Source organism: Bos grunniens, chromosome 6, assembly GCF_055505025.1.
Source record: "Bos grunniens cultivar Pamir isolate PY7600 chromosome 6, Bosgru_T2T1.0, whole genome shotgun sequence".
NCBI classification, from domain to species: domain Eukaryota; kingdom Metazoa; phylum Chordata; class Mammalia; order Artiodactyla; family Bovidae; genus Bos; species Bos grunniens.
In genome coordinates, this window is record NC_141170.1 from 34,016,948 (window position 1) to 34,030,355 (window position 13,408).

The 13,408-nt window shown below is 38.3% G+C and overlaps 1 protein-coding gene across 1 annotated transcript in view; it reads left to right on the plus strand.

Moving 5' to 3' along the window:
* Positions 1-764: 764 nt before the first annotated feature.
* The window catches only part of LOC147370576 (transmembrane protease serine 11F-like), a 116,120-nt gene continuing 103,476 nt past the window's right edge, over positions 765-13,408 (plus strand). Inside the window, exon 1 of the mRNA XM_086407328.1 lies at positions 765-853. Within this exon, the coding sequence (XP_086263454.1) occupies positions 765-853 (89 nt within the window). The remainder of the gene's footprint in view (positions 854-13,408) is intronic.

Consider the following 13,408-nt stretch of genomic DNA (forward strand, 5'->3'; position numbering starts at 1 on the left):
CAGAGGTCATACAAAAAATTGAAAGTGGCATCATATTCGTACATAATTCAAAGTGCCTATACAAAGAAAACTTAATTTTTAAATTATCTTTTGCATTAATAATCACTTCATTCAAAGTATCATTTGAAAATCGTCTTCTTTTCCATTGACTGCCAGGATCTTTACATGAAATTTCAGTTTCTAAGCCCATAGGTATTTGTTGTGCAATGGTGGAGCAGTTTTCAAAACTGGAGATTTTAAATATTTTTAAGAATTCTAATAACTCAAAGTGAAGTTGCTCAGTTATGTCCGACTCTTTGCAACCCCATGGACTGTAGCCTACCAGGCTTCTCTGTCCATGGGATTTTCCAGGCAAGAGTACCAGAGTGGGTTGCCATTTCCTTCTCCAAGGGATCTTCCTGACCCAGGTATCAAACCCAGGTCTCCTGCATTGCAGACAGATGCTTTACCCTCTGAGCCACCAGGGAAGACACCTATATAACTCCTAACCAAGGGATTGAACAAACATCTCCTATGTTTCTTGCATTGGCAGTTGTGTTCTTTACCACTGGTGCTACCTGGCAAGCCGAGGAATTCTTATTTTGTGATAATTTATTGGGAAAGTTTACCGATTGAATGCTTGCAGTCCTTCTAACAAAGCTCAGGATAGAGAGATAATATTTGTGCAGACTTGGCAGGGAAAGCTTTAGAATAGAAGGATGAGCTAGAAGGGTCTTCTACCATCTGTCCCATCCCTGTGTCCATGTGGGGAACTTTCCTGGACCATGGTCACTGCCACTGCTGACAGCTATCTCTGCTGCCACAATTTCCACTACCAATCTGAACCAAGGTTCTATTCTGGCAGCCTGCTCAGGTATGCACATGTGTTCCAGACAACATGACCCACTTCTTGTCACCTATACTGCCCTTCATGCCCTGGGACTTGAATCTACAGTTCTGGGCACTATGTTTGCTCATAATCATATGTCCTCATTGTTACCCAGTGTGTTGCCTCTCTCACGGATATGTTCACAGATAAAATTACTAAGAATTCTAAGATGGCTCAATAGAACATTAAACCAAGTGGGAGCCCTTCTGGTGGGAGACGTCCTTTAAGACTATAAAAATTGTGCTTTCGTGAAGCAATTAATAGGGTAAGGATTCTTAGTAGCTTTACTAAAAAATTAGAAAATCAAGGTTTGAAAAGTCACCTGCCCAAGTTTATATAGCTAGAAAACTACAGAACTAGAGATTAAACCAAAATATATCTCATCCAAAAGTTAAATTCTTAGTTATAATGTTGTGTCATATAGAAAAACTCACTCCTTAAACTTCTAGTTGATCATAGAAACTGCTGTTGGCTTATTCTATTAAAGCAGTAGCGCTCTTTTTCTATATGGTAATGTCTTATTACACGACAATACACCCCCAAAGAAGTATATTCACAGATCATTCACCCTCTGTTCAATTTGAATTTCAATAAACAAAAAATGTTTAGTATAAATATATTTATATATAAATATATTCAAATATTGCTTATCCGTGCAAATAAATGGCTCGGCTGAGTTTCAGACCTGGGCAGTTGTGAAATGTGGGAAGATGTTAAATATTGCATAAAATATACTTACACTAAAAAGTTATTTATTGTTTATGTGAATTTCAAATTTTACCAGGCACCCTGTATTTTATCTGGCAACTTAACTTCTTAGACCCCATTGATAGATTAATGCTGAGTCCCCTCCACCTTTTTCTAACCAGATCTAAATATGGAGTGATTTTTTTTTTCAAATCTTTTGATCAGAGTTGGTAGCTTTTTGTTACTCTCAAAAATAAAACAAAATGCTTCAGGATTCAAACATATAATTTTTCCTCCTCTTCCAGCCCTGAGTTTTTGTTCTATCATACACACAAACACACACAAAACCACACACTCAGGAACATTTTCCTCCTTGTCTACCACCTCACCATCTCCTCCTCTCTTCATCATAATGACCTGCCATCTCCATTCTTGTAGTCTATATTATTTTTTTAAGGGAGTGAAGGAAACAGCATGAAAACATCACATTAAGAAAGTAAAGTAGTTTGAATCAGAGTAACAGAGCCTGTTTTTCTTGTCCCCTTATATCTGTGAGGTGTTTTTTCATTATGTTGTGAATCATGGTCTTTCCCATGCTTTGTTGAATCACAGAAGAGTCCTTGGGCATATATGCTCTGGTATCAGTTGTTTTACACTGACCAAAAAAAAAAAGAAAACTTTTCTTTCAGAGCTTAATGAGCTCTGAGCTGAATTCTCCATTCCTTTGCTGCTTTCTTCTTCACTTATCATTTTCATCTTTTTTTTTTTTTCCAGCCTTCAGCTGAAGGCTCAGCCAATTGGTTAATTAAGATTGTGATTTGTGACTTACCCCAGCTCTCTGAACTGTTTATCTTGATTGTATTTCCTTTTAAACTGGTCAATGGATCTTTGTCATTTGGATTTCTACACTTTCTTCTTCTCAATCCCATCTTTCTGTGGTATTCCCTCTTCTTAGACAAAAGAGTCATTTGGATTTTCAAGAATTGTCCTTCAGAAAATATATGGCATGAGTCAACCGTTGCCATTAGGAAGTCACCAGATAGAACTTGTAACTCACCCTAATTACTACCTGGGATTTGACAGTTCTTGTTTTTGAAAACCACCTCTTTGCAGCCCTTGCTTAAATTTTGGAAAGGGAGCCCTTAGAAAACTTGAGTACAGATGAGACCAACATCTATCAAGATGTCTCTTCAAATTAATAGCTGACATAGCACAATGGAAAAAGCAAACATGTATATGTTAAAATCTTGATTCTGCCAATTACTGTGTGACTTTGAGTTTATTAGCTTCTCTGAGCATTGATTTCTTCACCTTTTACTAATAAGATAGTAATACAACTCAAAGTGCTCTTGTATAGATTAAAAATGATATAACAAAGCCCATGACACATGATAGAAATTTAATAAATAGATTTTCTCTTTATTGTTATAGTTTCCTAATCAGAAATTTAAGGTTAAATGCTGTTAAGATAATATCTTTTTATGTAAGTGGAGCTACCATTGCATCTATGAATTTTAACTGTTCTCATGATTTGAATTGGTTCAGTATAATTGGTCTATGAGAAAATGAGAGAAATAATGATGTGTCCTTTAACTATTCCAAAGGGCTATAGGCCATATATAGTTTCATTGCAAAAGAAGAATATTCCAGTGTTATGTACAATATAATTAGGAAAAAAAAAAAAAAAAACAAAGGTATTATAAGTGTCAGTCTTGTTTTCTCATCAGGTATTTGTTGTAGCCTAAGGTATAAATTAAATAGATACATATTGTGACAGCTGTCTCATACCATAATTGTTTAATGACATTCTATGTGTATAATTTTTGAGTGCAGACTTATAATTTTATGAATCTAATAATGTACATTAGTGCCTTTAAGACATAAAAGCAAATGAAAATTTATGATTCAAGAAAAAATCCTGAGTGTTTCAGAAGCAAGCTCTTTACACAAGAACACTCTATTTCCAGTAAATTTCTTGATTGTAATTCCCTATGACTACAATGATGTGTCAAAGGGTAAATAATTATACTTAAACACGGAAGCCTAGACTCAAGGAGGTAAAAAAAATGTCCAGTTGAGGGTCTAGATGGGGTGTGGGCAGCAAAAACAATGAAAACAAAACAAGTAGCTAGAAAATCTAGTGGTTTCCATACTTTATGAAGAGTAAAAGATAGTATTATTCTCCAGAAGATTCAATTCAGCTACTATAAGAAACACAGTATTGTGGGATGTGAAGGATAATAAAACACATATAATAAGTCAATATTTAATAAATTATATTACAGTACTTTTTTCTTTGGCACATTTTTGTGCATGACCAGCTATCTTTGGAGTTGGAATTTTTACAATGAAAATTTTGTAAGAGAAAGATGCACTTTTTAAAATCCAAAGTAGGGATTTGCTTTTAGTTGAGAGAAAACAATAATTTTGAAAGCCAAGCCTTATCAAGGAATAAAAATATTTTTCAAATTTTTTAGCTCCAATTATTTTTAGATCCAGTCCTGGATAAAATCATTAAATTCCTTTCATAGCATATGCAAAATATTTTTTTCTTCTTTAAACCAAACTTTGAGGATTACTTCCTCAGGAAAGGAAGTTATGAAACAAGGTGAGTCTACATTGGTGGAAAGGAGGAAGTGACACTCCATTCTTTCTACCTGGGTAAACTGTGTGTGGAGGTGGGGGGTGGGGGAGAATGTGTGGAGAAACAGAGCTGGGAAGACTGGTTAGATACACATGTTCTCCTGCTTCCTCTTGAGGTAGAACTCTAAGATGAGTGGAGTAGCAAATACAAATAGAAATGGGTAAGTTCAGAAATACTGGAATTGTTACAGCTAGAGAAAGCTATGAAGTTCTAGGAGAAGCCCTGTATGTGGTCTTATTGAGCTTGATAAAGGAGAGATGTTGCACATTTGAGAAAGAAATGTAAGTATATAGATAAACCTGAGGCTTATTCTTCAAGGCCTACTCTGCATACAAGGAAAAAGGCTGTTTCCATGTACTTCAGTGATGAAGTGTGGAGGTGCTGAGACCTGGACCCAAACTGGTCACAGAAAGAAGGGAGTTGGAGACTAGGAGCAAACGACCAGGATCAGACTACATTGCTGGGTGCCATCATGCTATCCCGAAGATAAGCTGGGCAAGAAAACCTCAGTGTTAACTATGGACCGGATCAGAAAAGAGCAAGGATCAAGAGAATACCCCATGAATCCGAGGTCTCCACTGCACAGCTGCCTTAGTCACAAGCACTATTTATTCATACATCAATATACTTGGAGAGGACCAAGGGAGGAGTAAAAAACCAAGAGAAAAATACAGTAAAAATGGACATTTACCTGAAGAACAATCTTTAAACCAACCTAATAGAAATGTAATTTTGAATTCAAGAAACTAATCTATTCCAGTTAGGGAGTAAAAAGTTGAAAGAATTTAAATGCAAAACATAGGTATCTCAGTCCTGTTGCACACTGCCCAGGGTAAAGAAGTGCCAGAGGAGAAGATGGCATCTGTGACAGAAAAAGAAAATTAACCATATTTCTTTGCACATCTGACTGTAGTGAGTAAATGTTGATCTCAATACATCTCCTAAAATAGATAAATGAAGAATGGAGAAATTACCTAGAGCTGATTCTCTCCTCATACCTGCCATCTCTGTTCAATCATATTTAAAACATATCTCCCAGCTATGGAGACCACGCACCATATTAAAAGAAATCAAGGGCAATGATGAACAGATCCACATAAACTTAACATTTCACAAGCATCATCTCTCAAAGAGAGGACTTCCTTGGTATCTCAGCTAGTAAAGAATCCATCTGCAATTCAGGAGATCCCGGTCCGATTCCTGGGTCAGGAAGATCTGCTAGAGAAGGGATAGGCTACCCACTTCAGTATTCTTGGATTTCCCTGGAGGCTTAGCTGGTGAAAAATCTGCCTGCAATGCAGGAGACCTGAGTTTGATCCCTTGACTGGGAATATACCCTGGAGAGGGGAAAAGCTACCCACTCCAGTATTCTGGCCTGGAGAATTCCATGGACTTTATAGTCCATGGGGTTGCAAAGAGTCAGACAAGACTGAGAGACTTTCACTTTTTCTCAATGAGAAATTCATCCAAATCATTTAATCATGAATGCAGAAAAAACAAACAGCAGAAAAGATCAGATCTAACAAAGCAAGCACTGAAAATATGGATTAATAAAGAGGAAACAGTAAACATTTAACCAATTCCTGACTTCTAATTTATTTTGATTTTACATGAATATAAAATAATGATAATAATGATATCACTTGATTTTCAATTGTTTTCCTCATAAACTCAAAAGTCTTGAGACAGCCATTTTTACAAAAAAACTATTTCTTAAACAGGATATTTATATATTTAGAAAAGCCAAAATAAATCTGATTTAGACAAATTATCAAACATTTAGAATCTATTATATAGGCTATAGAATCTAAATTACTAAAATATGGAAAATTCAAGATTTAAGAATGTAAGCAAAAATGAAACAAGATTTTCAAACTTTCAGGTACAAGTTCTAGGAATTTAATATAGTTATATAACTCAAATATGGAATAGATATTTATCTATTGGCATGGGAATAACCAGAATTACCCAAGAATATTTATTGCATTTAATAGACACAAAATTGTACCAACGGCTGTTTAAAGTTAACTTAAAAAGATACAATTTTAAAAAACTCAGCCAGGTGGATTTCTTTCCCTGAACTTTAAATGATTATCTTTCCTTCTTTTCTGTTACAGAAAAGAATGTGAAGGCTGTGGTTTTATTTCAGATGTAATCTTCATGAGGATTTTCTTTTTCTTTTCTATTTTTAAAAAATAATTTCAAAATTAGAGAAAGTGCCAAAAATATTACAAGAAATTTTCTCTGTGCCATTTGTAACATGCAATCATCATGTCTAATCACTCCAACATAGATGCTACAGTGTGTATTTCCTATAGACAAGGGCATTGTTCTAGTACAGTAAAATATTCCCAGGTGGCGTTACTGGTAAAGAACTCACCTACCAAGGCAAGAGACGTAGGAGACATGGGTTCAATTCCTGGGTGAGGAAGATCCTTTGGAGTAACCCAAAGGAGTAATCAACTGGAGTAACCCGCTCTAGTACTCATGCCTGGAGAAGCTCATGGACAGAGCCAGGCAGGCTATGGATCATACTGTCTCAAAGAGTTGGACATGACCCAAAGTGACTTAGCAAAATCATCAAAATCAGGAAGCTAACATAAATACATTACTACATCCCAATCCAAATACTCTATTCAAGTGTCATTAATTATCCCAACCATATTCATTATAGCCAAGGGACCCAGAATCACACACTACATTTTGTTGTTTAGATCTATTCAATCTAGAAGAGTTCTTCAGTCTTTCTTTGATTTTCATTATTCTGATATTTTTGAAGACTATCAGCTCAGTTCAGTTGCTGAGTTGTGTCTGCCTCTTTGTGACCCCATGAACTGCAGCACTCCAGGTCTCTGTGTCCATCACCAACTCCCAGAGCTTACCCAAACTCATGCCCATCGAGTCAGTGATGCCATCCAATCATTTCATCCTCTGTCCTCACCTTCTCCTCCTGCCTTCAATCTTTCCCAGCATCAGGGTCTTTTCCAATGAGTCAGTTCTTTGCATCAGGTGGCCAAAGTTTTGAAGCTTCAGCATCAGTCCTTCCAGTGAATATTCAGGAATGATTTCTTTAGGATTAACTGGTTTGATCTCCTTGCAGTTCAAGGGACCCTCAAGAGTATTTTCCAACACCACAGTTCAAAAGCATCAATTCTTCGGCACTCAGCTTTCAAACTCTCACATCCACACATCAGTTCAGTTCAGTTGCTCAGTCGTGTCCAACTCTTTGCAACCCCATGGACTGCAGCATGCCAGGTCTCCCTGTCTATCACCAACTCCTGGAATTTACTCAAACTCATGTCCATTGAGTCAGTGAGCCATTCAACCATCTCATTCTCTGTCGTCTGCTTCTCTTCCCATCTTCAATCATTCCCAGCATCAAAGTCTTTTCCAGTGAGTCAGTTCTTTGCATCAGGTGACCAAAGTATTGAATTTTTAGCTTCAGTATCAGTCCTTCCAATGAATATTCAGGACTGATCTCCTTTAGGGTGGACTGCTTGGATCTCCTTATAGTCCAAGGGACTCTCAAGAGTCTTCTATAACACCACAGTTCAAAAGCATCAATTCTTCAGTGCTCAGTTTTCTTTATAGTCCAACTCTCACATCCCTACATGACTACTGGAAAAACCATATCTTTGACTATATGGACCTTTGTTGGCAAAGTAATGTCTCTGCTTTTCAATTTTCTGTCTATGTTGGTCATAGCTTTCTTTCAAAAAACAAGTGTCTCTTAATTTCATGGCTGCAATCACCATCTGCAGTGATTTTGGAGCCCAAGAAAATAAAATCTGTCACTGTTTCCATTGTTTCCCCATCTATCTGCCATGAAGTGATGGGACCAGATGCCATGATCTTAGTTTTTTTAAAGTTGAGTTTTAAGCCAGCTTTTTCACTCTCCTCTTTCACCATCATCAGGATGCTCTTTAGTTCCTCTTTGCTTTCTGCCAAAAGGGTTGTGTCATCTGCATATCTGAGGTTATTCATATTTCTCCCAGCAATCTTAATTCCAGCTTGTGCTTCATCCAGCCCAGAATTTTGCATGATGTACTCTGCATACAAGTTAAATAAGCAGGGTGACAATCTACAGACTTGCTGCACTCCTTTCCCAATTTGGAACCAATTTGTTGTTCTATGTCCTGTTCTAACTATTGCTTCTTGACCTACCAGATTTCTCAGCAGGCAGGACAGGTGGTCTGATATTCCCATCTCTTGAAGAATTTTCCACAGTTTGCTGTGATCCACTTAATCAAAGGCTTTAGCATAGTCAGTGAAGCAGATGTTTTTTTCTGGAACTCTCTTGCTTTTTTTATGATCCAAAGGATGTTGGCAATTTGATTTCTGGTTCCTCTTTCTTTTCCAAATCCACCTTGAACATCTGGAAGTTCTTGGTTTGTGTACTGTTGGAAGCCTCACTTGGAGCATTTTGAGCATTACTTTGTTAGCGTTGAGATGAGTGCAGTTGTGCAATAGTTTGAGCATTCTATGGCATTGCGTTTCTTTGGGATTGGAATGAAAACTGACCTTTTCCAGTCCTGTGGCCACTGCTGAGTTTTTCCATATTTGCTGACATATTGAGTGCAGCACTTTCACGGTGTCATCTTTCAGGATTTGAAATAGCTCAACTGGAATTCCATCACCTCCACTAGCTGTGTTCATAGTGATGCTTTCTAAGGCCCACTTGACTTCACATTCCAGGATGTCCGGCTCTAAGTGACTGATCACACCTTTGTGATTAACTTGGTGGTGAAGATCTTTTTTGTACAGTTCTTCTGTGTATTCTTGTCATCTCTTCTTAATATCTTCTGCTTCTGTTAGGTCCCTACCTTTTCTGTCCTTTACTGAGCCCATCTTTACATGAAATGTTCCCTTGGTATCTCTAATTTTCTTGAAGAGATCTCTAGGCTTTCCCATTCTATTGTTTTCCTTTATTTCTTTGCACTGATTGCTAAGGAAGGCTTTCTTATCTCTCCTTGCTATTTTTTGGAACTCTGCACTTAAATGGGAATATCTTTCCTTTTCTCCTTTACTTTTCACTTCCTGTCTTTTCACAGCTATTTTTAAGGCCTCCTCAGACAGCCATTTTGCTTTTTTGCTTTTCTTTTTCTTGGGGTCTTGATTCCTGTCTCCTGTACAGTGTCAGGAACCTCCATCCATAGTTCATCAGGCACTCTGTCTATCAGATCTAGTCCCTTAAATCTGTTTCTCACTTCCACTACATAGTCATAAGGGATTTGAAGAGCAGCCATGAAGAGAGACCCTGAGTCCAAGGTAAGAGAAACCCAGGTAAGACAGTAGGCACTGAGGGAGGGGATCAGGGGGCAGACAGACCAAAACTACAGTCACGGACAACTAGCCAATCTGATCACATGGACCACAGCCTTGTCTAACTCAATGAAACTAAGCCATGACGTATGGGGCCAACCAAGACGGATTGGTCATGGTGGAGAGATCTGACAGAATGTGGTCCACTGGAGAAGGGAATGGCAAACCACTTCAGTATTCTTGCCTTGAGAACCCCATGAACAGTATGAAAAGGGAAAAAGATAGGACACTGAAAGATGAACTCCCCAGGTCGGTAGGTGCCCAATATGCTACTGGAGATCAGTGGAGAAATAACTCCAGAAAGAATGAAGGGATGGAGCCAAAGCAAAAACAACACCCAGTTGTGAATGGGACTGGTGACAGAAGCAAGATTAGATGCTGTAAAGAGCAATATTGCGTCAGTTCAGTTCAGTTCAGTCGCTCAGACATGTCCGACTCTTTGTAACCCCATGAATCACAGCATGCCAGGCCTCCCTGTCCATCACCAACTCCCGGAGTTCACTCAGACTCATGTCCATCGAGTCAGTGATGCCATCCAGCCATCTCATCCTCTCTCATCCCCTTCTCCTCCTGCCCCCAATCCCTCCCAGCATCAGAGTCTTTTCCAATGAGTCAACTCTTTGCATGAGGTGGCCAAAGTACTGGAGTTTCAGCTTTAGCATCATTCCTTCCAAAGAAATCCCAGGGCTGATCTCCTTCAGAATGGACTGGTTGGATCTCCTTCCAGTCCAAGGGACTCTCAAGAGTCTTCTCCAACACCACAATTCAAAAACATCAATTCTTCAGCGCTCAGCCTTCTTCACAGTCCAACTCTCACATCCATACATGACCACAGGAAAAACCATAGCCTTGACTAGACGGACCTTTGTTGGCAAAGTAATGTCTGTGCTTTTGAATATGCTGTCTAGGTTGATCATAACTTTCCTTCCAAGGAGTAAGTGTCTTTTAATTTCATGGCTGCAGTCACCATCTGCAGTGATTTTGGAGCCCCCCAAAATAAAGTCTGACACTGTTTCTACAGTTTCCCCATCTATTTCCCATGAAGTGATGAGACTGTATGCCAAGATCTTGGTTTTCTGAATGTTGAGCTTTAAGCCAATTTTTTCACTCTCCTCTTTCACTTTCAACAAGAGGCTTTTTAGTTCCTCTTTACTTTCTGCCATAAGGGTGGTGTCATCTGCATATTTGAGGTTATTGATATTTCTCCCAGCAATCTTGATTCCAGCTTGTGCTTCTTCCAGTCCAACGTTTCTCATGATGTACTCTGCATATAAGTTAAATAAGCAGAGTGACAATATACAGCCTTGATGTACTCCTTTTCCTATTTGGAACCAGTCTGTTGTTCCATGTCCAGTTCTAACTGTTGCTTCCTGACCTGCATACAGATTTCTTGAGAGGCAGGTTAGGTGGTCTGGTATTCCCATATCTTTCAGAATTTTCCACAGTTTATTGTGATCCACACAGTCAAAGGCTTTGGCATAGTCAATAAAGCAGAAATAGATGTTTTTCTGGAACTCTCTTGCTTTCTCTATGATCCAGCAGATGTTGGCAATTTGATCTCTGGTTCTTCTGCCTTTTCTAAAACCAGCTTGAACATCAGGAAGTTCATGGTTCACATATTGCTGAAGCCTGGCTTGGAGAATTTTGAGCATTACTTTACTAGCGTGTGAGATGAGTGCAATTGTGCGGTAGTTTGAGCATTCTTTGGCATTGCCTTTCTTTGGGATTGGAATGAAAACTGACCCTTTCCAGTCCTGTGGCCACTGCTGAGTTTTCCAAATTCGCTGGCATATTGAGTGCAGCACTTTCACAGCATCATCTTTCAGGATTTGAAATAGCTCAACTGGAATTCCATCACCTCCACTAGCTTTGTTTGTAGTGATGCTTTCTAAGGCCCACTTGACTTCACATACCAGGATGTCTGGCTCTAGGTCAGTGATCACACCATCGTGATTATCTGGGTCCTGAAGCTCTTTTTTGTACAGTTCTTCTGTGTATTCTTGCCACCTCTTCTTAATGTCTTCTGCTTCTGTTAGGTCCATACCATTTCTGTCCTTTATCAAGCCCATCTTTGCATGAAATATTCCCTTGTATCTCTAATTTTCTTGAAGAGATCTCTAGTCTTTCCCATTCTGTTGTTTTCCTCTATTTGTTTGCATTGATCACTGAGGAAGGCTTTCTTATCTCTTCTTGCTATTCTTTGGAACTCTGCATTCAGATGCTTGTATCTTTCCTTTTCTCCTTTGCTTTTTGCTTCTCTTCTTTCACAGCTATTTTTAAGGCCTCCCAAGGCAGCCATTTTGCTTTTGTGCATTTCTTTTCCATAGGGATGGTCTTGATCCCTGTCTCCTCTACAATGTCACGAACCTCATTCCATAGTTCATCAGGCACTCTATCTATCAGATCTAGGCCCTTAAATCTATTTCTCTCTTGCACTGTATAACCATAAGGGATTTTATTTAGGTCATACCTAAGTAGGTTTTCCCTACTTTCTTCAATTTAAGTCTGAATTTGGCAATAAGGAGTTCATGATCTGAGCCACAGTCAGCTCCTGGTCTTGTTTTTGTTGACTGTATAGAGCTTCTCCATCTTTGGCTGCAAAGAATATAATCAATCTGATTTCGGTGTTGACCATCTGGTGATGTCCATGTATAGAGTCTTCTCTTGTGTTGTTTGAAGAGGGTGTTTGTTATGACCAGTGCATTTTCTTGGCAAAACTCTAATAGTCTTTGCCTAGGAAACTGGAAAGTTAGGTCCATGAATCAAGGCAAATTGGAAGTGGTCAAACAGGAGATGACAAGAGTGAACTTCAACATTCTAGGAATCAGTGAACTAACATGGACTGGAATGGGTGAATTTAACTCAGATGACCATTATATCTACTACTGTGTGCTTCTATCTACTTTTATCCCTTAGAAGAAATGGAGTAGCCAATATAGTCAACAAAAAGAGTCTGAAATGCAGTACTTGGATGCAATCTCAAAAACGACAGAATGATCTCAGTTCATTTCCAAGGCAAACCATTTAATATCATGGTAATTCAAGTCTATGCCTGACAACTAGCGCCAAAGAAGCTGAAGTTGAATGGTTCTACCAAGACCTACAATACCTTTTAGAACTAACACCTTAAAAAGGTGTCCTTTTCATTATAGGGGAATGGAATGCAAAAGTAGGAAGTCAAGAAACACCTGGAGTAACAGGCAAATTTGGCCTTGGAGTACAGAATGAAGCAGGGCAAAGGCTAGTAGAGTTTTGCCAAGAAAACGCACTGGTCATAGCAAACACCCTCTTCCAACAACACAAGAGGAGACTCAACACATGGACATCACCAGATGGTTGACACTGAAATCAGATTGATTATATTCTTTGCAGCCAAAGATGGAGAAGCTCTATACAGTCAGCAAAAGCAAGACCGGGATCTGATTGTGGCTCAGATCATGAACTCCTTATAGCCAAATTCAGACTGTATTTGTTATATCCTGTCAAATGGACCACAATTTTGATTTCCTCCATTGCTGGTCCCATTAATTTTCATCATTTAACTAAGAAGGTGTCTTTAAGGCCTTTTCATGGTGATAGTTTTTTTAAATCGTATGTAATTTGTGGGAAACATGCCAAGTCTATGCAAATATTCTTTTCTTCATCAACTTTCACTTAATGGATTTCTCATCCAATTTTTTCTGCCTGAATCAGTCATTATTAACTTGATTGCCAAAAGATGATTTTTATATAATCCCATCATTCATTTCACATTCATTGTGGTTATCCCACTGTAAGTCAAAACTATTTCTAATAAAGAAACATGAATGTAACATTTAGTTATTTGTAAGTGTTGCTTTGTAGCTTCCTATTTTACTTAATGAATTATAATCTGTTACTATATCATT